Source organism: Oncorhynchus mykiss, chromosome 24, assembly GCF_013265735.2.
Source record: "Oncorhynchus mykiss isolate Arlee chromosome 24, USDA_OmykA_1.1, whole genome shotgun sequence".
NCBI lineage: Eukaryota > Metazoa > Chordata > Actinopteri > Salmoniformes > Salmonidae > Oncorhynchus > Oncorhynchus mykiss.
The window spans coordinates 16,892,456-16,919,670 of NC_048588.1; the positions used below are offsets into that span (position 1 = coordinate 16,892,456).

Genomic DNA, 27,215 nt, shown 5'->3' on the forward strand with positions numbered 1-27,215 from the left:
CCAGACACCTGCTTTTACTCTCTGTTCCAGACGTTCTAGACGACAAATTCTCATAGCTTTTAGCCGTACCCTTATCCTACTCCTCCTCTGTTCATCTGGTGATGTAGAGGTGAATCCAGGCCCTGCAGTGCCTAGCTCCACTCCTATTCCCCAGGCGCTCTCTTTTGATGACTTCTGTAACCGTAATAGCCTTGGTTTCATGCATGTTAACATTAGAAGCCTCCTCCCTAAGTTTGTTTTATTCACTGCTTTAGCACACTGCCAACCCGGATGTTCTAGCCGTGTCTGAATCCTGGCTTAGGTGCTTAGGTAGACCACCAAAAAAATTGAAATTTTCATCCCTAACGACAACATTTTCAGACAAGATAGAACGGCCAAAGGGGGCGGTGTTGCAATCTACTGCAAAGATAGCCTGCAGAGTTCTGTCCTACGATCAATGTCTGTACCCAAACAGTTTGAACTTCAACTTTGACTCAAATTATGTCAATTAGCCTATCAGAAGCTTCTAAAGCCATGACATCATTTTCAGGAATTTCCCAAGCTGTAATAAAAGGCACAGTAAACTGTGTATGTAAACTTCTGACCCACTGGAATTGTGATAGTGAATTATAAGTGAAATAAATCTGTCTGTAAACAATTGTTGGAAAAATTACTTGTCATGCAAAGTCGATGACCTAACTGACTTGCCAAAACTATAGTTTGTTAAAAAGAAATTTGTGGAGTGGTTGAAAAACGAGTTTTAATGATTCCAACCAAAGTGTATGTAAACTTCAACTGTATATAGATTTGTTGTTGTTGGGGACAGCCATACTATAGGTTGTATCCCTGTCTGTACTACTGTAAGTTTGTCTGTACTACTGTAGGTTTGTAATACTGAACCTTAAAACAGACAGTAGGGCTGCCCCCCCCCCCCAAAAAACAAACATGTTCTTTCAACCAATCGATCATATTTTTTCCATATATAGACATACCTTGTGTTCGAATAAAATCAACTATATGCATTGAGCTTGTCTGATGCTTAAAGCTTATGGTTTGATGAAATAAGACAAAAGCCTCAAGAGGGTGCCAGAGATCTAAATAAGCAGGGAAAGGGAGGGAAAACATATATTTTTTTTAAACCTTAACCTGACTCAAGTGTTCTCCTCCCGCTCCTGCTGGCTTTCGCAGATTCTGCCATTACTCTCCTGAAGTTGCCGGTAATAGGCTACACAAGGATTTGGCAACCTTTCATGTCAAATGCCAATTTATTGTACCATATCTACCAATCTGTGTGCCAGTTATGGTTTTCAAAAGCAAATGTGAAAAGGTTTCATTTATAATAAAAGTCTGCATAGCTCAAAATCATTGTCATGTGGTTAATCAAAATTCTATATGAAAATTATGCAAACCTAAAAAGTTACTTCTATTGCTTGCCAACCATGTAAAAATAGCCTACATAGAGCCAACAAATAAAAACATTGCAGCCTCCAATAATTAAACATCCTGATAAAAATAAATATCCTATAAATCACATTGCAGACAGGCCATGTGCAGCCAATGAACTTGAAACATTGTATAAAATATTCTGGGCCCTCACGAGTTTCCCCAACAGTGAGCTCGGGACAGACACAGCTGTAGGCTATTTATGCAAGGGATAAGAATCAGTGCTGGACTTGGGCAGGAGCTCACTGGAGCTGAGTACCGGCACCTCAAAATGTTCTACTGATTGAGCTCCTGTTCCTCTTATAGAATAGTAGCTCAAAAGTACTGTGGAGCTCCTGCACCCAAATATAAAACAGTTCCAGCACCCAAAATGAGTACCGGAACCCATTTCAGTCCAAGTCAAGCAAAATAAGAAGAAATCAGGTAGGCCTATTTATGACGTTTCCACTAGATCAAAGCATGACATTTTCCCCTTTCATGCTGAGTGGTTATTGGAAGGGAGAGAGGAACTATTGTAATTCTCATTTGCTCGCTGTTTGAGGTGAAGACCGGAATAATAATATTGAATGCTTTAACAGAAATTACCATAACCAAAGTAACAAACATTGTAGATTAGAAATGATAGGACTGAACAGTGCATGTATATGATATGTAATGGGGAATTGATAGACACTAACAATCAAATGCAAACAATTCACACAAGTTATGAAACAATGAATGTGCACAAATTGGCAGGAGAGAGCGCATTCTGGAGAGAGTGCATTGTGCATCTGAGCGCATTGTGCATCTGAGCGCATAGTCAATCCGAAGTCTGCATTGGCCATACAACATTTATGGTGATATGGCCTCAGCAGAAGTTAGGGAATTTATACTTCTTGCACTTCGCGGAGCAGTGCAGAGCGGTTGTCAAAAAAGTGAGTGTTTTCTACATTTTCTGTCCCCACCTACCGTCAACCAATCATGTCAATGCAGAGCTGTACAGAGCCCTCTGCATTGTTAAAACATTTGGGAGGCGCGTGGCGGTGTGGTACAGAGCTCCATTTGGCCTCTGGAGGCTCTGCAAAAGCATTACACCCTCCATATGGAGCTTCCAATCACCAATCACATTTTCGGATCAAAAGCATAAAAACATTTGTTACTGAGCGACTAAAACAATCTCGGTTGACCAACAGCAAAACAAAATCGGCCAGTCAACTAATTGGGGTCAACCCTAACAGACAGGGATACAGTATTGAGACACACCTACAGCAGTACATGCAGGGATACAGTATTGAGACACACCTACAGCAGTACATGCAGGGATACAGTATTGAGACACACCTACAGTAGTACAGGCAGGGATACAGTATTGAGACACACCTACAGCAGTACATGCAGGGATGCAGTATTGAGACACACCTACAGCAGTACATGCAGGGATACAGTATTGAGACACACCTACAGTAGTACAGGCAGGGATACAGTATTGGACTAGATGTAAACAGTGTGGGCGATCTATCCCATGTGTAATGGAGCCAGGCTAGGACCAGGTGCAGTTTTATGAGCCGTGTGTTTGAGTGAGTGGGATGGAGTGGTGTGTGTGTGTGGTACAGAGGGTGTGTGTGTATGTGTATGTGTGTGTGTGTGTGTGTGTATATAGAGAGAGATGATGGGGTCTCCTGTTTATTTTGGCTGTGTCTAAATGACAGGGAGGGTAGTGTGGCAACTTGAAGTTTCAAAGGGCGGCCGTTCAAAATCAAGAAAAAACCACGGATCACACACACACACACACACACCTCAATGACTGACTTCTACCGCTGCTGTCTCCCTACACACCTCACTGACTGACTTCTACCGCTGCTGTCTCCCTACACACCTCACTGACTGACTTCTACCGCTGCGGTCTCCCTACACACCTCAATGACTGACTTCTACCGCTGCTGTCTCCCTACACACCTCACTGACTGACTTCTACTATTGCTACCGCTGCTGTCTTCCTACACACTTCCCTGACTGACTTCTACTATTGCTACCGCTACTGCCCCCCTACACACCTCAATGACTGACTTCTACCGCTGCTGTCTCCCTACACACCTCAATGACTGACTTCTACTATTGCTACCGCTACTGCCCCCCTACACACCTCAATGACTGACTTCTACCGCTGCTGTCTCCCTACACACCTCACTGACTGACTTCTACCGCTGCGGTCTCCCTACACACCTCAATGACTGACTTCTACCGCTGCTGTCTCCCTACACACCTCACTGACTGACTTCTACTATTGCTACCGCTACTGCCCCCCTACACACCTCAATGACTGACTTCTACCGCTGCGGTCTCCCTACACACCTCAATGACTGACTTCTACCGCTGCTGTCTCCCTACACACCTCACTGACTGACTTCTACTATTGCTAGCGCTACTGCCCCCCTACACACCTCAATGACTGACTTCTACCGCTGCTGTCTCCCTACACACCTCACTGACTGACTTCTACTATTGCTACCGCTGCTGTCCCCCTACACACTTCACTGGGCTGAGACTCCATGGGAGATCTGTGGCTGGCCTGTGAATCAGTCTAGCCTCCAATACCCGTGTCATCGCACTGAAGACAACATGTTATCTGACTATTAAATGTAGTAGCGCCACCAAAACATCACATCCTAATGTTCCCATACACAAATGGTGCCGTCTACACTCTTTTCCCGTCACCCCTACCTCCCTCCTGTCATCATGTCACAGCACGCTACCGCATTCAATGCTACAGCTACTACACCAAGCCTCTAAATCGTCACCATGCAGGAGCTGCCCTCCTGTCTCTGTCGGTCTCTGATGGGTGGGATGGAATGACTATTGAGTAACTAGTGGTTTGGTTCAGTCTAGGCACACCGGATGCCAGTGGCTTAGTTGGTGTGGTCCCTGGTCTCTCTCCTCTCCTCCATGCTCTTCATCTGCTTGCCACTCTTCTCTTTGTCTATCTATCATTCTCTTGATTATCCTCCATCTTTCTCACCTGGCATTTCCATATGCTGACCTGGTGCATCTGGAAGTGGTTAGGGGTGTGGCTGCAGCTGGGTAGCATTAAGCCTTGCCGCCGTGCTGATTCCGGAAGCGCCACCTGTCACCGCATCTCGTGCACACACGCACGCACGCACGCCAGACTTGAGTTTGTTGTTGAGGTTTATTCCCGAGAGGCTGAGACTAAATAAAAATTCTCAGAGGTCATTGTCACACTCCATTGAGGGATCTTGGTGCAGCAATTACATGTTAGAAACATTGTTTGGCTCATGAACAACCACAGAGAGATGTCAGTAACGGTTCTACACCAACTGCTTCACAAATCTGTCTCAGCCAGTCTTATTAGCTTAAACAGGATCTCAGACAGGTCATGTGTAGTTAACATACTGCAGATCAGATATACCACTGTCTCAGTCTGACAGGGAGTGACTCAGTCTGTCTGGATGTTAGACTGCAGAGAGCAGCGCTGTAGTTAGTGTTCTGTCACTTACTACATCCCCATAAGGCAGACTGACAGGATTGGGTGTCTGTTTCGGAGCATCAAATCTCAGCACTCACAACAGTCAATCAATCCTCCCGTCTAACTCGCTCTGTAATACACAGCTTACATGGGAATTCTGCCTATATAGAAGTCAGCAGAACTCAGCAATGGCATATATACTGGGAGTTTGTCAGAAAGAATGAGAGCCCAGAGCATGCATGCAAAGAATGTGTTTGTTGTTGGTTTGCAGTAAACATTAGTTGCTGGGATTGAAAAGGATTCCCCCAAAACCCACTTTAACCCAAATCTAGAAGTTACTGGAATGTTTGTGTTGTGTGTGAAAATGCAGCTACATAACAAATCCAACTCTAGAGAAGAGAATTCAGCTCAACACAGATTAGATGAGGGTAACGCAGACCAGACATCCGCTTTCTCTGCAGCTCCAAATACTGTCAGAAAACTACCCAACATACTGTATGTCAACAACCCTAACCGCAGAGGACTTACGGACCTCATAGCTTGAGCAGGATGGTGGCTTCTCTGGTTCAAGCCTGGTGGTACCCCCCCCACCCCCTAGCCTGCTTGGTGACTGCTTGGACCTCAGTACGGGCCATGGGAATCGAGCTGGGGTATATTTATAGCCAGGCCCCTCTCTTGTGTGGGGACGGAGGGGAGAGAGGCTTGGCAAGGGCTGCTGGGGCCACTTCTTTGGGGGTTCCAAGGAATGTCCGGGTCGACTGAAAGCCTGGGGAATGGAGGCTCAAATAGGGCCAGAGGTGGCCTCAAACTGACATGAGACATCTGTGGAGCCCCGAGTCTGCTGAACTAACAGGCCCTAGTCGGGACAGGAAGTAGTGACTGATCACAGGAAGTGAGGTTGTAAAGTGTTGAGCCTTCGTCTGACTTCACATCCATCTTGACTTGTATTTCAAATCTATATCATACCACTTCCATATGGAAACAAATTAGGAACATTGATAATGATAATGTTTATTGTCCATCAAGAGGATATTCTTTCAGGTGCTAGACACAGCTACATATCCATGACAACAAAACATCCTTCAAGGCATTGAAAGGGTTATGTGCTCTAGCATCAAAACAACCTGGAGGTGGTCATTAGTGTCGTCTCATTACCCAGCATCCCCTGGGGTGGATTTATGAGTCCAGTTAATTCTCTACCCCGGTCTCCCATAGAGAGGGGTGGGGGGTGTAGGGCAGAAAGAGGGAGGGAGATGGGGGGGGTGAAGAAAGAGATAGGGCGAGAGAGAGGAGGAAAGGGGTGAGATCTGCACTTAAAAAGGTGTAGTGCTTTCTCGTAATGGAGGAGAAGGAACAGCCTATCCTCAGCAGCCTTCAGCAGGGACAGGGAGATGACAGAGGCACTGAGGCAGAAAATAAAGGTGGTGTTTTTAGAGAAGTTCAGTAACAATGGACCACACCACTCTGCTACATGGAGGCTAGAGGTGGGGACAGGAGACAAGGAATAGTGATGCCCCGTGTACTGTAGTGTAGTAGATCATTGTAAGTTCCACATTGACACATTCTTAACTCCTGACATGAGAGAGACTGACACTTTAGTGGTGGTTAGATAACTTCAACTGAGGATCCATTCAGACTCACAGAGAGCTGATTCTAAGTTTTTCATAGACACTTAACTTAGTTTCACTCTGCTCTTGACTTCCCACAACCTTGGGTGTCGCAGTGGGGTGTTGCGTGTCTTGCAGCTCCCTAACTCGATTGTGTCCCTACCCTGGTGTCAAACTGTGAGCCTGAGGGTGGTCTGTCACAAAATGCCACCGCCACAGCTAGAGACTTGGTGTCCGAATCGCAATGTCACAATCACACGCCACATTTCCCCTGACAGAGCTGAGAGAAGAATTAAGCCCAAGCACTTCCCCACTGAGATGAACACACAATGACAACTCTGGTAGCAGTGACAGTACGCCACCCACTTAACTAGTGACCCAAAGCCTGGTGATATGAAGTAGAATGGCTCCATTGTTTGGCATGGGTCCTCTGCATGGCGCAGTAGCCCCGACAGTCGCTCAGAGCGCAGAATAAATACAAGCCCACGGAGAGAAGCACAAGACTGAACTACACTCAACCTTCTAGAGTTTCCCTGTTTAGTTAACACTATCAACGTTTCCCTTTACTGTGGCAATTGTGTTCTGTTGCGCACGACTCAGCCCGTACTCTACACAGACTGGTGCGGCATAGCCAATCAGAGCTACAGTAGGCCTATATGGATCTGTGGAGGTTACTTTTAACTGGACTGTATTTACAGCTGTGGTCTTGAGTAGATGCGCTTGTTTTGAGATCAAAGCAAAGCTGTACGTAGCCACGTGTGCACATTTTGTTCATACCCTTTGCTAGTTAGTGAGTTATTAGCCCAGTTATACATCATTTGTAGTCATCAATAGGGGAGTGATTACTTCCTACAAGAGATAGAACAGCTATTTCCATGTTAAAATGTTATGGGATACATATTCTCCATTGTTTTTGATGGTAGGCCACTGTGGTAGGTCGACATTATGATCAAATAGCCACAGTAGCCTACTTGGCCACTGTTAACTAACTTAAAGCGGGTAGAGCCTCCGGTGTTAACAGTAAACCTGCACTTGAAGTTGCACAGAATTTTCCCAACATTCAAGTTTGCTCTCAGCAGAACTAAAAATTTGCCTGAAAAAAATAAGGGAACAATGGTTGCACTATAGTTGATGTGGCCTGATCTAGATCAAAGTAGTTTTGAGTAGTTACAGCACATCAATAGCAAATGATGATATCAAAACCAACCTGTACCACCCATTCCTAGCTAGGCATGCTTGGTGGCAACACCTCACACATCTATTTTTACAGGCATTGTCACTGTTAACTGGCGCCACTGGTTTACAGCTGTCAATCATGCAAGGGATGGACAGGGTGTGGCTACAGACACATTTGACATCCGCAGGATACCCAGTGGCAGGCACACACAGGGATGGAAAACACCCAGCATCCCTCCACTGCAGTAGCTAATAGGCTAATAAAGTCTAACTATAGCCTCTTCATTCCACCATGGCCACTGTGACAGGCTGTAATTGAAGGCGAGGGATATAGGCCTAATGCTGGGTTGACTATAAGCCACAGACAGACCAACACACACACACAGAGAAAGAGAGAGAGGAGAGAGAGGAGAGAGAGAGAGAAACCCTGGTTCTCGTTGACAGTGAAGAGATCTGTGGTTAGTCGCTGTGCTTCCCTGCCCAGAACTGGCACCGTCCAGGGACAGTGATGACATCATCACTCAGAGAGTGTGTTTGTATGCGTGGGTTTTTTCACAACTAGAGAGAGAGGAAACCACAGTCACCCTCTCTCCCCACCACACCCCAGAGTCCAGCATGGGCTGGGCTGAAGCCAGGGATGGTCACAGTGGAAGAGTATAGGCTACACTGCAGAGCTGAAGTTTGTGCTTTGTGGTCAAACCGTCGGTGAAGTTTAATGCATTCATGGATCTGAAGACCTCAACATTGATCTTCTCTCATACCCAGAAGGGTCTTTTCCTTAAACCTAAACCCCAGTAGATCCAGTGGCTCTCTAGCTCATGACTCATTCACGTGGCTCTCTACTCTCTTTGTAGCTCAGGACTGAATTTGAGAATTAGAGAATTGAGAATTCCTCTCTGGGCGTTCCCTCTCGATGCTGCAGCAGTTACAGTAGCTTTGCATCCCAGGGGTAAGGAATGCTGCTTAGAGGAAGGAACAGCTCCTTCACATACACTCATACAGACCCACTCCCCTCAGCTACCCTCTCCTCTTCTTCTCCTGTCCTCAGAGAGGTCTGTCTGCTGTGTTTGGAAATAAACCTCTCCCTCCAAACAGCTGTAGGGCCGTGGGATGTTGACAACACTGGGATGTGTGTTTGAGTGTGACCGGGCTCCATCCCTCACGGGAAGCTACGGACAGTGGAATTGTTGGTGCCGTCACACTCGTCTGTCACCTTGCTTGGGACGAGACTAGAAAAACTGGGTTCAACACCAGACCACACCCATTTCCACACAGCAGAACACCTTTTACCCGGTCAGGTATGTGGAGGCAAACACAAATCCTCTCAGCAAACATTCATTACCCAAATCAACACCTTCCACTGTCAAAAATAACATTTTCCCTTTCCCTACTACAGATAACAACTTGGACTTTTGGTGAAAGGGAAGCTATCTGTAACTTGTAGGCCTATTCAGTAGTTCAAATCTTCAAATGCTTATTTTTATTGACCTCTTGGTCCAGACCATTATCAGGCCAGTCAATCGACGTCGCCAATGGTGACGCAATGTGTACAGTAGGAGGCTAAGTAAAAATAAAAAATAATAGTAAATGTCTTCTTACCTCATCATCTGCACAGAGGAAGATTGGATGGGATGGCAGAGAGGCAAATGGTTCCAGATTCCACACACGTACGCAGGTTAATGAATACAAGAAGAGAAAAATATATATTAAAAATATATATTTAAAATCAGGGAAAACGTTATTTACAACATCTGAAATTCCATTCCATCAAATCCAGAGACTGTCCATAACATATGTTAATCTCAACCTGTGTTTGATCTGGATTATACGATACTGTTAGGTTCAGGTTGTGGTGTTGGCTTGGCTAGGATGTACTGGAGATAACATCTCAGTGTCATAACCTCGGAATCATAATACTGATGTAACTCCCAGTGTGGTTCGTTCTTGGATAGTCTGGTTGTTAGCCAGACCCAGGGAGATGAGAAAAAAACATCTTTATCAACGTTGCTGACACAATGTCTGACTAACCAGCTGTTGATGGCTATTAAAAGCCACTAGCTGTTAAACAAATTGCAATGTGTGAGAATGTGTGTGAGAGCGAGAAAAACACAAGGGGAGTGTGAGGAAGCAAGTATGTGTGCGCGCGCGCATGAATAGATGAAATGTGTACGAGGGAGAGAAAAGTATACACATACTTGAGTGTGTACTAGAGACTGTGCGTGCTTACACTATACACAGTATACTACGTCAAAAGGGGAAGCGGCTCGACATATTTCTAGGTTTAGGCTGGGTGCCAGCCAGGGACGTCAAACCCACAATTCCTACCCAGGCCTTCTGAGGAAATGTAGCCTGCCTGAAAGCAAGGCAGAGACAGAAACTCAAAATCACCAGTGTGCTGGAGATGTTCTATTCAGTACAGTTTTCCTTCCATGCACCTCTTAATATGATATACTTTTTCTAACAACTCGCACCCGTATGTAAAGCAAGGCAGAGAAAGGGCTGCTGGGTTTACATGGAGGCTACAGAGCACGCACTCCAGCGCAGAGGGGGCATGTGGAGCTGGTATAAGGAGATTAGACTCACACCACCACCATGTATGTATGCTATGATCACTTCAGACACAGCCGTTGCTAATCCGCGCTCACTCAATTATCCCCACAGCTGACCAAAGGGATGCACGTTTTCATTCTCTTTAAAACAAGATTTACGGTAAAATACTATTTTAGGTCAAAGTCCCTCTGCAATGCCCTGCAAGTGAATTCCATCCAATTGTGTCCATCTACCGTTTCACTGATTAAAATGCGTTACCTCAAAGTCTGTTGCAATTGGCATCACAAAATGTCTTCCAAGACAGTAAGACAGATAACATCTCATTATAAGATGGGGATAGCCTACATACAGTACCAGAATGAGTACTACTCATTCTAGGGTTGTCTTTATTTTTTTACATTGCAGAATAATAGTGAAGACATCAAAATTATGAAATACTACGTGATTCCATGTGTTTTACAAAAAAAATGATTGTTAAACCAATCAAAATATATGTTATATTCTTCAAAGTAGCCACCCTTTGCCTTGACAGCTTTGCACACTTTTTGCATTCTCTCAACCAGCATCACAAGGTACTCACCTGGAATGCATTTCAACTAACAGGTGTTCCTTGTTAAAAGTTAATATCTTTCCTTAATGCATTTGAGCCAATCAGTTATGTTGTGACAAGTTAGGGCTATCTTCTGTATACCACCCCTATTTAGTGAAAGACCAAGTCCATTTCATGGAAAGAACAGCTCAAATAAGCAAAGAGGAATGACAGTCCATCATTACTTTAAAGACATGAAGGCCAGTCAATACAGAACATTTCAAGGACTTTGAACATTTCTTCAAGTTCAGTCGCAAAAACCATCAAGCGCTATGATGAAATTGGCTCTCATGAGGAACGCCACAGGAAAGGAAGTTACCTCTGCTGAGGAGGATAAGTTCATTAGAGTTACCAGCTTCAGAAACTGCAGCCCAAATAAATGATTCAGAGTTCAAGTAACAGACACATCTTAACATCAACTGTTCAGAGGAGACTGCGTGAAATCAGGCCTTCACGTTCAAATTGCTGCAAAAGAAACCACTACTAAAAAGGACACCAATAAGAAGAGACTTGCTTGGGCAAAGAAACACGAGCAGTGGACAATAGACCAGTGGCAATCTATGCTTTGGTCTGATGAGTCCAAATTAGAGATTTTTGGTTACAACCGCTAGGTCTTTGTGAGACGCAGAGTAGGTGAACGGATGATCTCTGCATGTGTGGTTCCCACTGTGAAGCATGGAGGTGATGGTGTGAGGGTGCTTTGCTGGTGACACTGTCAGTCATTTGTTTAGAATTAAAAGGCACACTTAACCAGCATGGCTACCACAGAATTCTGCAGTGATACGCCATCCCATCTGGTTTGCACTTAGTGGGACTATCATTTGTTTTTCCATAGGACCAAAACACCTCCAGGCTGTGTAAGGGCTATTTGACCAAGAAGGAGAGTGATTGAGTGCTGCATCAAATAACCTGGCCTCCACAATCACCTGACCTTAACCCAATTTGAGATGGTTTGGGATGAGTTGGACAGCAGATTGAAGGAAATGCAGCCAAAAAGTGCTCAGTATATGTGGAAACTCCTTAAAGACAGTTGGAAAAGCATTCCTCATGAAGCTGGTTGAGAGAATACCAAGAGTGTGCAAAGCTGTCAAGGCAAAGGGTGGCTACTTTGAAGAATCTAAAATATATTTTGGATTTGTTTAACTTTTTTGGTTACTACTTGATTCCATGTGTTATTTCATAGTTTTGATGTCTTCACTATTATTCTACAATGTAGAAAATAGTAAATATAAAGAAAACCAAGGAATGAGTAGGTATGTCCAAAGTATTGACTGGTACTGTACATACAGTATATAGACTTGGTATTTTGTTGTAACAATGGCTGTACTGATAATATAATGGCTGGCCTTCTTGATTTCAGTGTGGATTGTGTGATGACCTACATTGGAGTGCCTCTCTAACCATGATGCTGTTAGTGAGGCCACAGTGGTCTGGGATGGCTGCGTCTCTCCAACGAGAGCTCACTGAAGAATGTCCACCGCTAGCCACTATGACTGGACCGGCCATCAGCAGGCATGGGTTCAAATGGTATTTGTTTGATTACAAATAATTTTAGCCACGCTTGATTGAGCTTGCCTGGTGCAGTGGAGTCAATGGGATAGTCACAAGATTGCTAACCCCCCCCCCCCATACGGCACTTCAGAGAGGCTCTATTAAACTCTCAAAGTATTTGTAAGATTTCAAATACTATTTGAACTCGGGCCTCTGGTCATCAGTCTACCACTACTGGATGTTTTCCCAGCTGGACTACAGAGGAGAGCAGTACTAACAATTTAGTGAGGATTGTTGAGTTCACAAAAACCTACAACTTCTTACTGTGAAGTAGTAGGGTTCCTTCCCAATGTTTTGGGTTGGGTATCAAAAGGTTGGGTCTTATATTTGTGCTCGTTTAAGAAAGAGACCATTTCTAAATGTGTTAAATCAGTTAAAATGGGTTAATTACACAGTTGTAGATTCCAATTTGAGCTACTATAAAACAGGGTCTGTTGACAACTAAAAATGGAAGGAAGAAGGCGGCCAAATTAAAACCTTGCTCGGTCTCAGAAAGTAATACAATTTAGTGAGGATCCTTGAATTCACAAAAACCTACAACCTGTATTTGGAAAAGGGACAATGGACTGAGAAAAAGCCACTGTTTCAGTCTACTTATACCATATAAAGGAGTACATGACCGTCAGCTGACTCTGCTGGCTGCAGTAAAGTACAACCATGATCAACTCCAGTGTAGATTTGGCCTTATGTTTAAGGTTATTGTCCTGCTGAAAGGTGAATTCATCTCCCAGTGTCTGGTGGACAGCTGACTGAAACAGGTTTTCCTCTAGGATTTTGCCTCTGCTTAGCCCCATTCCGTGTTTTATTTTTTAATCTTGAACAACTCCCCAGTCCTTAAAGATTACAAGCACGCCATAACCTGATGCAGCAACCACTATGCTTGAAAATGGTACTCCGTAATGTTGTATCTGACCCGAACATAACACCTTGTATTCAGGACAAAAAGTGAATTGCTTTGCCACTATTTTTTGCTGTACTACTTTAGTGCCAAGATGCATGTTTTGGAATATTTTTATTCTGTACAGGCTTCCTCCACCCCCCCCCCCACACTCTCATTTAGGTTAGTACTGTGGAGTAACCACAATGTTGTTGATCCATCCTCAGTTCTCCTATCACAGCCATTAAATTCTAACTATTTAAAGTCACCTAAAGTCTAAAGTCGCCTAATCCCTGAGGGGTTTCCTTCCTCTCTGGCAAATGATTAAGGAAGAATGCCTGCATCTTTGTAGTGACGGGGTGTATTCATACACCATCCAAAGTGTAATTAATAACTTCATTATGCTCAGAGGGATATTCAATGTCTGCTTTTTTATTTTTATCCATCTTTACGAGACTTTGAAAACCCTCCCTGGTCTTTGTGGTTGAATCTGTATTTGAAATGCACTGCTCGACTGGGGGACCGTTAATTGTATGTGTGGGGTACAGAGATGAGGTAGTCATTCAAAAATGTTAAACACTATTATTGCACACAGAGTGCATCCATAGAACCTGTGAAGGACATTTTTACTTCTGAACTTATTTAGGCTTGCCATAACAAAGGGTTTGAATACCTATTGACGCAAGACATTTGAGCTTTTTATTTTTTATTCATTTGTAAACATTTTGAAATACATCCTTCCACTTTGACATTATGGGGTATTGTGTTAAGGCCAGTGACACACATCTCAATTTAATTAATTCTAAATTCAGACTAACAAAACAAAATGTGGAAAAAGTCAAGGGGTGTGAATACTTTCAGAAGGCACTGTATATCCCCCTGGCTCTCTGTTCCCGCTTTCTCTAAAGGCAACAGTGGTCTGGGATGGCTGCGTCTCTCCAACGAGAGCTCACTGAAGAATGTCCACCGCTAGCCACTATGACTGGACCGGCCATCAGCAGGCATGGGTTCAAATGGTATTTGTTTGATTACAAATAATTTTAGCCACGCTTGATTGAGCTTGCCTGGTGCAGTGGAGTCAATGGGATAGTCACAAGATTGCTAACCCCCCCCCCCCATACGGCACTTCAGAGAGGCTCTATTAAACTCTCAAAGTATTTGTAAGATTTCAAATACTATTTGAACTCGGGCCTCTGGTCATCAGTCTACCACTACTGGATGTTTTCCCAGCTGGACTACAGAGGAGAGCAGTACTAACAATTTAGTGAGGATTGTTGAGTTCACAAAAACCTACAACTTCTTACTGTGAAGTAGTAGGGTTCCTTCCCAATGTTTTGGGTTGGGTATCAAAAGGTTGGGTCTTATATTTGTGCTCGTTTAAGAAAGAGACCATTTCTAAATGTGTTAAATCAGTTAAAATGGGTTAATTACACAGTTGTAGATTCCAATTTGAGCTACTATAAAACAGGGTCTGTTGACAACTAAAAATGGAAGGAAGAAGGCGGCCAAATTAAAACCTTGCTCGGTCTCAGAAAGTAATACAATTTAGTGAGGATCCTTGAATTCACAAAAACCTACAACCTGTATTTGGAAAAGGGACAATGGACTGAGAAAAAGCCACTGTTTCAGTCTACTTATACCATATAAAGGAGTACATGACCGTCAGCTGACTCTGCTGGCTGCAGTAAAGTACAACCATGATCAACTCCAGTGTAGATTTGGCCTTATGTTTAAGGTTATTGTCCTGCTGAAAGGTGAATTCATCTCCCAGTGTCTGGTGGACAGCTGACTGAAACAGGTTTTCCTCTAGGATTTTGCCTCTGCTTAGCCCCATTCCGTGTTTTATTTTTTAATCTTGAACAACTCCCCAGTCCTTAAAGATTACAAGCACGCCATAACCTGATGCAGCAACCACTATGCTTGAAAATGGTACTCCGTAATGTTGTATCTGACCCGAACATAACACCTTGTATTCAGGACAAAAAGTGAATTGCTTTGCCACTATTTTTTGCTGTACTACTTTAGTGCCAAGATGCATGTTTTGGAATATTTTTATTCTGTACAGGCTTCCTCCACCCCCCCCCCCACACTCTCATTTAGGTTAGTACTGTGGAGTAACCACAATGTTGTTGATCCATCCTCAGTTCTCCTATCACAGCCATTAAATTCTAACTATTTAAAGTCACCTAAAGTCTAAAGTCGCCTAATCCCTGAGGGGTTTCCTTCCTCTCTGGCAAATGATTAAGGAAGAATGCCTGCATCTTTGTAGTGACGGGGTGTATTCATACACCATCCAAAGTGTAATTAATAACTTCATTATGCTCAGAGGGATATTCAATGTCTGCTTTTTTATTTTTATCCATCTTTACGAGACTTTGAAAACCCTCCCTGGTCTTTGTGGTTGAATCTGTATTTGAAATGCACTGCTCGACTGGGGGACCGTTAATTGTATGTGTGGGGTACAGAGATGAGGTAGTCATTCAAAAATGTTAAACACTATTATTGCACACAGAGTGCATCCATAGAACCTGTGAAGGACATTTTTACTTCTGAACTTATTTAGGCTTGCCATAACAAAGGGTTTGAATACCTATTGACGCAAGACATTTGAGCTTTTTATTTTTTATTCATTTGTAAACATTTTGAAATACATCCTTCCACTTTGACATTATGGGGTATTGTGTTAAGGCCAGTGACACACATCTCAATTTAATTAATTCTAAATTCAGACTAACAAAACAAAATGTGGAAAAAGTCAAGGGGTGTGAATACTTTCAGAAGGCACTGTATATCCCCCTGGCTCTCTGTTCCCGCTTTCTCTAAAGGCAACAGTGGTCTGGGATGGCTGCGTCTCTCCAACGAGAGCTCACTGAAGAATGTCCACCGCTAGCCACTATGACTGGACCGGCCATCAGCAGGCATGGGTTCAAATGGTATTTGTTTGATTACAAATAATTTTAGCCACGCTTGATTGAGCTTGCCTGGTGCAGTGGAGTCAATGGGATAGTCACAAGATTGCTAACCCCCCCCCCCCATACGGCACTTCAGAGAGGCTCTATTAAACTCTCAAAGTATTTGTAAGATTTCAAATACTATTTGAACTCGGGCCTCTGGTCATCAGTCTACCACTACTGGATGTTTTCCCAGCTGGACTACAGAGGAGAGCAGTACTAACAATTTAGTGAGGATTGTTGAGTTCACAAAAACCTACAACTTCTTACTGTGAAGTAGTAGGGTTCCTTCCCAATGTTTTGGGTTGGGTATCAAAAGGTTGGGTCTTATATTTGTGCTCGTTTAAGAAAGAGACCATTTCTAAATGTGTTAAATCAGTTAAAATGGGTTAATTACACAGTTGTAGATTCCAATTTGAGCTACTATAAAACAGGGTCTGTTGACAACTAAAAATGGAAGGAAGAAGGCGGCCAAATTAAAACCTTGCTCGGTCTCAGAAAGTAATACAATTTAGTGAGGATCCTTGAATTCACAAAAACCTACAACCTGTATTTGGAAAAGGGACAATGGACTGAGAAAAAGCCACTGTTTCAGTCTACTTATACCATATAAAGGAGTACATGACCGTCAGCTGACTCTGCTGGCTGCAGTAAAGTACAACCATGATCAACTCCAGTGTAGATTTGGCCTTATGTTTAAGGTTATTGTCCTGCTGAAAGGTGAATTCATCTCCCAGTGTCTGGTGGACAGCTGACTGAAACAGGTTTTCCTCTAGGATTTTGCCTCTGCTTAGCCCCATTCCGTGTTTTATTTTTTAATCTTGAACAACTCCCCAGTCCTTAAAGATTACAAGCACGCCATAACCTGATGCAGCAACCACTATGCTTGAAAATGGTACTCCGTAATGTTGTATCTGACCCGAACATAACACCTTGTATTCAGGACAAAAAGTGAATTGCTTTGCCACTATTTTTTGCTGTACTACTTTAGTGCCAAGATGCATGTTTTGGAATATTTTTATTCTGTACAGGCTTCCTCCACCCCCCCCCCCCCACACTCTCATTTAGGTTAGTACTGTGGAGTAACCACAATGTTGTTGATCCATCCTCAGTTCTCCTATCACAGCCATTAAATTCTAACTATTTAAAGTCACCTAAAGTCTAAAGTCGCCTAATCCCTGAGGGGTTTCCTTCCTCTCTGGCAAATGATTAAGGAAGAATGCCTGCATCTTTGTAGTGACGGGGTGTATTCATACACCATCCAAAGTGTAATTAATAACTTCATTATGCTCAGAGGGATATTCAATGTCTGCTTTTTTATTTTTATCCATCTTTACGAGACTTTGAAAACCCTCCCTGGTCTTTGTGGTTGAATCTGTATTTGAAATGCACTGCTCGACTGGGGGACCGTTAATTGTATGTGTGGGGTACAGAGATGAGGTAGTCATTCAAAAATGTTAAACACTATTATTGCACACAGAGTGCATCCATAGAACCTGTGAAGGACATTTTTACTTCTGAACTTATTTAGGCTTGCCATAACAAAGGGTTTGAATACCTATTGACGCAAGACATTTGAGCTTTTTATTTTTTATTCATTTGTAAACATTTTGAAATACATCCTTCCACTTTGACATTATGGGGTATTGTGTTAAGGCCAGTGACACACATCTCAATTTAATTAATTCTAAATTCAGACTAACAAAACAAAATGTGGAAAAAGTCAAGGGGTGTGAATACTTTCAGAAGGCACTGTATATCCCCCTGGCTCTCTGTTCCCGCTTTCTCTAAAGGCAACAGTGGTCTGGGATGGCTGCGTCTCTCCAACGAGAGCTCACTGAAGAATGTCCACCGCTAGCCACTATGACTGGACCGGCCATCAGCAGGCATGGGTTCAAATGGTATTTGTTTGATTACAAATAATTTTAGCCACGCTTGATTGAGCTTGCCTGGTGCAGTGGAGTCAATGGGATAGTCACAAGATTGCTAACCCCCCCCCCCCATACGGCACTTCAGAGAGGCTCTATTAAACTCTCAAAGTATTTGTAAGATTTCAAATACTATTTGAACTCGGGCCTCTGGTCATCAGTCTACCACTACTGGATGTTTTCCCAGCTGGACTACAGAGGAGAGCAGTACTAACAATTTAGTGAGGATTGTTGAGTTCACAAAAACCTACAACTTCTTACTGTGAAGTAGTAGGGTTCCTTCCCAATGTTTTGGGTTGGGTATCAAAAGGTTGGGTCTTATATTTGTGCTCGTTTAAGAAAGAGACCATTTCTAAATGTGTTAAATCAGTTAAAATGGGTTAATTACACAGTTGTAGATTCCAATTTGAGCTACTATAAAACAGGGTCTGTTGACAACTAAAAATGGAAGGAAGAAGGCGGCCAAATTAAAACCTTGCTCGGTCTCAGAAAGTAATACAATTTAGTGAGGATCCTTGAATTCACAAAAACCTACAACCTGTATTTGGAAAAGGGACAATGGACTGAGAAAAAGCCACTGTTTCAGTCTACTTATACCATATAAAGGAGTACATGACCGTCAGCTGACTCTGCTGGCTGCAGTAAAGTACAACCATGATCAACTCCAGTGTAGATTTGGCCTTATGTTTAAGGTTATTGTCCTGCTGAAAGGTGAATTCATCTCCCAGTGTCTGGTGGACAGCTGACTGAAACAGGTTTTCCTCTAGGATTTTGCCTCTGCTTAGCCCCATTCCGTGTTTTATTTTTTAATCTTGAACAACTCCCCAGTCCTTAAAGATTACAAGCACGCCATAACCTGATGCAGCAACCACTATGCTTGAAAATGGTACTCCGTAATGTTGTATCTGACCCGAACATAACACCTTGTATTCAGGACAAAAAGTGAATTGCTTTGCCACTATTTTTTGCTGTACTACTTTAGTGCCAAGATGCATGTTTTGGAATATTTTTATTCTGTACAGGCTTCCTCCACCCCCCCCCCCACACTCTCATTTAGGTTAGTACTGTGGAGTAACCACAATGTTGTTGATCCATCCTCAGTTCTCCTATCACAGCCATTAAATTCTAACTATTTAAAGTCACCTAAAGTCTAAAGTCGCCTAATCCCTGAGGGGTTTCCTTCCTCTCTGGCAAATGATTAAGGAAGAATGCCTGCATCTTTGTAGTGACGGGGTGTATTCATACACCATCCAAAGTGTAATTAATAACTTCATTATGCTCAGAGGGATATTCAATGTCTGCTTTTTTATTTTTATCCATCTTTACGAGACTTTGAAAACCCTCCCTGGTCTTTGTGGTTGAATCTGTATTTGAAATGCACTGCTCGACTGGGGGACCGTTAATTGTATGTGTGGGGTACAGAGATGAGGTAGTCATTCAAAAATGTTAAACACTATTATTGCACACAGAGTGCATCCATAGAACCTGTGAAGGACATTTTTACTTCTGAACTTATTTAGGCTTGCCATAACAAAGGGTTTGAATACCTATTGACGCAAGACATTTGAGCTTTTTATTTTTTATTCATTTGTAAACATTTTGAAATACATCCTTCCACTTTGACATTATGGGGTATTGTGTTAAGGCCAGTGACACACATCTCAATTTAATTAATTCTAAATTCAGACTAACAAAACAAAATGTGGAAAAAGTCAAGGGGTGTGAATACTTTCAGAAGGCACTGTATATCCCCCTGGCTCTCTGTTCCCGCTTTCTCTAAAGGCAACAGTCTGAGCTAACCAGATGTCTATCAGTGGTGGCATCGTCGGGCACAGAGCTAAAAGGAAAATAATTAGTGGGGCACAAGTACACACAATCAGTGTGGAATTGTGAAACGTCCATTCACTCCGTGACTTGTGTTATATGCTAAATAAATGTATGCAAAATAAACTCTATGCTCTCTACAGAAACAGTCAGGTCATCATTGGATAAAACCTAGTCAGGAGTCAAAACAATGCTCACCCTGATACAGAGAGTACCAGGGTAGACAGATGAGCCAGTTTCCCCAAAGGCTGACTGGTGAATAAAGGGCTTTATTCATCTGGAGGAAAGATATTCTCCAAAACGTCAGTCAGTGCAATGGTCAGGGGCGCAACTTTCACTGGGAACATGTCCCCACCACATTCTGAAATTTCATTTTTGCCCTTGGAATGTGATACAAAACGATGCACGGTGTGCTTTAGGACCATGCGGACGCAATATGCAGATTAGACAAGGAAATTATATATCCACCACCTCTTGTAAACTGCATAGTCGATCACTTTTCTGCCTAAAAGGGTAAAACTCAGCCCAACATGACAGCATAAGCCATAAATCTGATTTATGACCACTGTTTAAAGTAAATATGTAACGACTCAGGGAGCGGGTTTTCGTGGGTATTTCTGGTGTACCAGGAACTTCTCTCTCCGCAAGTGAAGGCATACATTTTTCGCATAAACTAGTCATTTACCTCCCCTCTCCTACTGGTCCATAAATAGTAGTGTGATGTGTTGTGAGTGTCACATAACTATTGCATAACTATACATTCCTCTGGGCACCACTTTAACAAACAATACGTGTGCGACCAGCAATCTGTATGCCAGCCTAGATAAATACGATGCCAACGAAGGAGCGCACGAAACGCAGCAGGACGCAAAACCACCTGCGATGCAAACAAACCGACCAATTAGGAATTGTTTTCCGACATTCTCCTCCGAGTACACCTGCATAGGCCAGTTATTGGCACACTCACCTTCCAATATAGACTGGATTGACTACTCACCGTGGTTGAACATTGTTGTCCTAAACCGGTTGTTGGAAGACGAATTTTCCATTTCGCAATTGCAGTAAGAAGGAATGCTATTCCAAACTCTTGAGTCCTCCGTTTGGGGTATTCCGTGTTTTTATTGCGCAGGACAAAGGGGCTTGCGACCCACCTACCCTATAATAAATTGTGCAGGAGGCTGCTCTGCTTCTTCTTCCACTGCTATTCCTTGCAGTGCTGCCTTTTCTAAAGTGCAACAACACTGAATGGCAGCTTCTGTGTGAAGCGATTTTAACAGCGCACGTCCAGTAGCAGCGCCAGATCGTGACGTCACACGGCACAGTTCTCACCACGGTCAGAATGAAAACAATCGCACATGGATGCGCAGGGTGCATAAAATAATGGTAACCTGTGCCTGAGAAATGTACCCTTCCCTCCGCAGGGAGGGAGATTGCATTGTCCAGTTAAAATTAATTACATAATGGAGTGTAAATGTAGGTTAGGCTATACTAGCCTGAAGATTCGATTCACAGTAACTTCTTCCCGCTGCTCTGTCTTTTGCTACATAAGAAACGAACGTCTGTGAGTGTGTCATAGCGTTTGGCCGGAGCAAGGGTAGCCAGGCAAAGGCAATTAGGCCTACATGAATGTCTTATTTTGGATAGTCTAGTTCAAACATTCAACCTCCATCTGCGTACCCCCTCTAGCACCAGGGTCAGCGCACTCACAAATGTTGTTTTTTTGCCATCATTGTAAGCTTGCCACACATACACTATATGATAGATTTATTAAACATAATAATGAGTGTGAGTTTTTGTCACAACCCGACTCATGGGAAGTGACGAAGAGTTCTTATAGGACGAGGGCACAAATAATAATATAATAGTAATAATCAATCATTTTGCTCTTTATTTAACCCTCTTACATATAAAAGCTTATTTGTTCATCAAAAAATGTGAATAACTCACCACAGGTTAATGAGAAGGGTGTGCTTGAAAGGACACACAACTCTGCAATGTTGGGTTGTAACGGAGAGTCTCAGTCTTAAACAATTTTCCACACACAGTCTGTGCCTGTATTTAGTTTTGGTGCTAGTGAGGGCCGAGAATCCACTCACATAGGTACATGGTTGCAAAGGGCATCAGTGTCTTAGCTCAATTTGCCAAGGCAGGATACTCTGAGCGCAGCCCTATCCAGAAATCTGGTAGTGGCTTTTGATTAAATTCAATTTTCACAGAACCGCTTGTTACAATTTTGAATAGGCTCTCTTGTTCAGATATCGATAAGTGGACTGGAGGCAGGGCATGGAAGGGATAAATTAATCCAGTTGTTTGTGTCGTCCGTTTCGGGAAAGTACCTGCGTATATCACATTTGACATTGTCCGTAAACTTTAGTTCATTTGCACACAAAAAATCATACAATGATGGAAAGACCTGTGTGTTGTCCTTGTTAATGCAGACAGAGATCTCCAACTAAATCATAGCCTCAATTTTGTTCAGCACATTGGATATAGTTGCGGAGAGTCCCTGTAATCCTAGATTCAGATCATTCTGGTGAGAAAAAACATCACCCAGATAGGTCAGTCTTGTGAGAAACTCGTCATCATGCAAACGGCCAGACAAGTGAAAATTATGGTCAGTAATGAAAACTTTAAGCTCGTCTCCCAATTCAAAAACATGTGTCAGTTCTTTGCCCCTTGATAACCAGCGCACTTCTTTCTGTATGTTGTAAAAGCGTTACATGGTCGATGCCCATATCATTGCATAATAATGCAGAAAATACACGAGAGTTCAGGGGCCTTGCTTTAACAAAGTTAACCATTTTCAGTGTAGTGTCCAAAATGTCTTTCAAGCTGTCAGGAATTCCCTTAGCTGCAAGAGGCTCTCGGTGGATGCTGCAGTGTACCCAAGTGGCATCGGGAGCAACTGCTTGCACGCACGTTACCACTCCACTATGTCTCCCTGTCATGGCTTTTGCGCCATCTGTACAGATACCAACATATCTTGACCACCAAAGCCATTTGATGTCACAAAGCTGTCCAGTACTTTAAAAATATCCTCTCCTGTTGTCCAGTGGTTTGCAGAAGAGGATGTCTTCCTTAATTGAGCCCCATAAACGTAATAGACATATACCACCAGGAGCTGTGCCAGGCCCGCCATGTCTGTTGTCTCATTCCGTTGTAACGCATAGAATTCACTGGCTTGTATGCGAAGCAGTAATAGTTTCAAAACATCTCCTGCCATGTCACTGATTGCATCGTGAAACAGTGTTGTTTGATGGAGACATTGTCTGTATAGTTTTTGGGCCTTTCCCCCAGCATTGTCCCAGCCATATCCACAGCAGCAGGAAGAATAAAGTCCTCCACAATAGTATGGAGCTTGCCTGTCCTAGCCACTCAGTAGCTCACCATATAAGACACTTCTAGTCCCTTCTTATTAATGGTATCTGTTGCTTTAATACATGTCTAACTCCTCAAGTAGTTTTAAATCTCGCTCAAAAAACTCATGTGGCTTATTTTTTGTTTCTAAATGTGCGCAAGACTGAAGGTTTCATTGAGTTGTGAGATAGTACTTTTGCACATATAACACACTGTGGCTGAGGAGAGGCACTACTACCAATATAAGGGAACCCCAAATCAATGTAGTTCTCATCATATTTGCGCCTCTTTGATGGTCCAACATCCCTGTCTGTTGTTCAGTGCTTTCCCGGCTGCATCAGATTCACAACTGTCAGTGTCCATGCTAGCTGGGCTAACAACAAATGTAGAATTACTGATGCTAGCATTGGATGTGCTTGTGGAAGCAGAACAACTTGTGTCGTCGACAGGTGCAGGTGTAGTACTGCTGGTAGTAAGAGTACTACCAGTAGAGCTGGTATATGTCTCTATGGGCCTTACTTTTTTTTAACCATTTATCCATTTTGGAGCAAATGGAATGAGCAGCAGCTATGTTTGGCTACATACGGACCGTGCAATTCCCGCGAGAGAGTAACGGTTAATGTGATTGGATGTTAATTATTTGACTAGGCTACCTGTATTTAACATTGTGTTGTTATTTTGCTGAACACCAGATGGTTTCATTTTATTTTTGGCATTGAAACAAAGCTACTCAGGCGAGAGAAAAAAACTCACCCAAATGTATAGCCCCGTTTGAAAATGTGAAGAAACAAAATAATAATACATATATATATATATATATATATATATATACACACAGTTGAAGTCGGAAGTTTACATATACCTTAGACAAATACATTTAAACTCAGTTTTTCACAATTCCTGATATTTAATCCTAGTAAAAATTCATTGTCTTAGGTCAGTTAGGATCACTACTTTATTTTAAGAATGTGAAATGTCAGAATAATAGTAGAGAGAATGATTTATTTCAGCTTTATATCTTTCATCACATTCCCAGTGGGTCAGAAGTTTATATAATTAGTATTTGGTAGCATTGCCATTAAATTTTTTAATTTGGGTCAAATGTTTCGGGTGGTCTTCCACAAGCTTCCCACAATAAGTTGGGTAAATATTGGGCCATTCCTCCTGATTGAGATGGTGTAACTGAGTCAGGTTTGTAGGCCTTCTTGCTTGCGCACACACCTTTTCAGTTCTGCCCACACATTTGCTATAGGAAAGGAGGTCAGGGCTTTGGTGAAGGCCACTCCAACACCTTGACTTTGTTGTCCTTAAGCCATTTTGCCACAACTTTGGAAGTATGCTTGGGGTCATTGTCAATTTGGAATACCCATTTGCAACCAAGCTTTAACTTCCTGACTGATGTCTTGAGATGTTGCTTCAATATATCCACATAATTGTCCTACGTCATGTGCCATCTATTTTGTGAAGTGCACCAGTCCCTCCTGCAGCAAAGCACCCCCACAACATGATGCTGCCACCCCCGTGCTTCACGGTTGGGATGGTGTTCTTCAGCTTGCAAGCCTCCCCCTTTTTCCTCCAAACATAACAATGGTCATTATGGCCAAACAGTTCTATTTTTGTTTCATCAGACCAGAGGCCATTTATCCAAAAGCACAATCTTTTTTTATGGCGGTTTAGGACTAGTGGCTTCTTCCTTGCTGAGGGGCCTTTCAGGTTACGTCGATATAGGACTTGTTTTACTGTGGATATAGATACTTTTGTACCTGTTTCCTCCAGCATCCTCACAAGGTCCTTTGCTGTTGTTCTGGGATTGATTAGCACTTTTCGCACCAAGTATGTTCATCTCTAGGAGACAGAACGCATCTCCTTCCTGAGCGGTGTGACTGCTGCGTGGTCCCATGGTGTTTATACTTGCGTACTGTTGTTTGTACAGATGAACGTGGCACTTTCAGGTGTTTGGAAATTGCTACCAAGGATGAACCCAACTTGTGGAGGTCTACAATTACATTTTTGAGGTCTTGGCTGATTTCTTTTTATTTTCCCCATAAAGTCAAGCAAAGAGACACTGAGTTTGAAGGTTGGCCTTGAAATACATCCACAGGCACCTCCAAATGACTCAAATGATGTCAATTAGCCTATCAGAAGCTTCTAAAGCCATGACATAATTTTATGGAATTGTCCGAGCTGTTTAAAGGCACAGTAAACTGTGTATGTAAACTTGACTCACTGGAATTGTCTGTAAACAAATGTCTGTAAACAATTGTTGGAAAAATTACTTGTGTCATGCACAAAGTCGATGTCCTAACCGACTTGCCAAAACTAGTTTGTTAAAAAGAAATTTATGGAGTGGTTGAAAAACAAGTTTTAATGACTCCAGCCTAAGTGTATGTAAACTTCCGACTTCAACTCAGCAAAAAAAGAAACGTCCCTTTTTCAGCACACTGTCTTTCAAAGATAATTCGTTAAAATCCAAATAACTTCACAGATCTTCATTGTAAAGTTTAAACAGTTTCCCATGCTTGTTCAATGAACCTTAAACAATTAATGAACATGCACCTGTGGAACGGTCGTTAAGACACTAACAGCTTACAGACGGTAGGCAATTAAGGTCACAGTTATGAAAACTTAAGACACTAAAGAGGCCTTTCTACTGACTCTGAAGAACACCAAAAGAAAGATGCCCAGGGTCCCTGCTCATCTGTGTGAACGTGCCTTAGGCATGCTGCAAGGAGGCATGAGGACTGCAGATGTGGCCAGGGCGATAAATTGCCATGTCCGTACTGTGAGACGCCTAAGACAGCACTACAGGGAGACGGGACGGACAGCTGATTGTCGTTGCAGTGGCAGACCACGTGTAACAACACCTGCACAGGATCGGTACATCCAAACATCACACCTGCGGGACAGGTACAGGATGGCAACAATTGCCCGATTTACACCAGGAACGCACAATCCCTCCATCAGTGCTCAAACTGTCCGCAATAGGCTGAGAGAGGCTGGACTGAGGGCTTGTAGGCCTGTTGTAAGGCAGGTCCTCACCAGACATCACCGGCAACAACGTTGCCTATGGGCACAAACCCACCATCGCTGGACCAGACAGGACTGGCAAAAGTGCTCTTCACTGACAAGTCCTGGGTTTGTCTCACCAGGGGTGATGGTCGGATTCAAGTTTATCGTCGAAGGAATGAGCATTACACTGAGGCCTGTACTCTGGAGCAGGATCGATTTGGAGGTGGAGGGTCCATCATGGGCTGGGGCAGTGTGTCACAGCATCATCGGACTGAGCTTGTTGTCATTGCAGGCAATCTCAACGCTGTGTGTTACAGGGAACACATCCTCCTCCCCCATGTGGTACCCTTCCTGCAGGCTCATCCTGACATGACCCTCCAGCATGACAATAACACCAGCCATACTGCTCTTTCTGTGCCTGATTTCCTGTAAGACAGGAATGTCAGTGTTCTGCCATGGCCAGCGAAGAGCCCGGATCTCAATCCCATCGAGCACGTCTGGGTCATGTTAGATCAGAGGGTGAGGGCTAGGGCCATTCCCCCCAGAAATGTCCAGGAACTTGCAGGTATCTTGGTGGAAGAGTGGGGTAACATCTCACAGCAAGAACTGGCAAATTTGGTGCAGTCATGAGGAGATGAGATGTGCTGCAGTACTTAATGCAGCTGGTGGCCACACCAGATACTGACTGTTGCTTTTGATTTTGACCCCCCCTTTGTTCAGGGACAAATTATTCAATTTCTGCTAGTCACATGTCTGTGGAACTTATTCAGTTTATGTCTCAGTTGTTGAATCTTATGTTCATACAAATATTGTATTTATTTGCTGAAAATAAACACAGTTGACAGTAAGGATGTTTCTTTTTTTGCTGAGTTTATATTATGTTAATCACATTTTTATTTGCCATACCCCTGACG

The 27,215-nt window shown here is 43.1% G+C and overlaps 1 protein-coding gene across 4 annotated transcripts in view; it reads right to left on the reverse strand.

Annotated features, from left to right (window-relative positions):
* The window catches only part of LOC110503875 (septin-4), an 80,140-nt gene extending 58,938 nt beyond the window's left edge, over positions 1-21,202 (reverse strand). For 2 of the 4 annotated variants that reach the window (XM_021582448.2, XM_021582445.2), the window contains exons 1-2: positions 20,933-21,202; positions 9,265-9,272 (exon numbers count right to left, since the gene is read on the reverse strand). In XM_021582448.2, the coding sequence (XP_021438123.1) occupies positions 9,265-9,272; positions 20,933-20,984 (60 nt within the window). In that variant the 5' untranslated portion in view covers positions 20,985-21,202. The remainder of the gene's footprint in view (positions 1-9,264; positions 9,273-20,932) is intronic. The other 2 variants (XM_021582446.2, XM_036961594.1) reach the window with 2 other exon arrangements.
* Between the last annotated feature and the right edge of the window lie 6,013 nt (positions 21,203-27,215).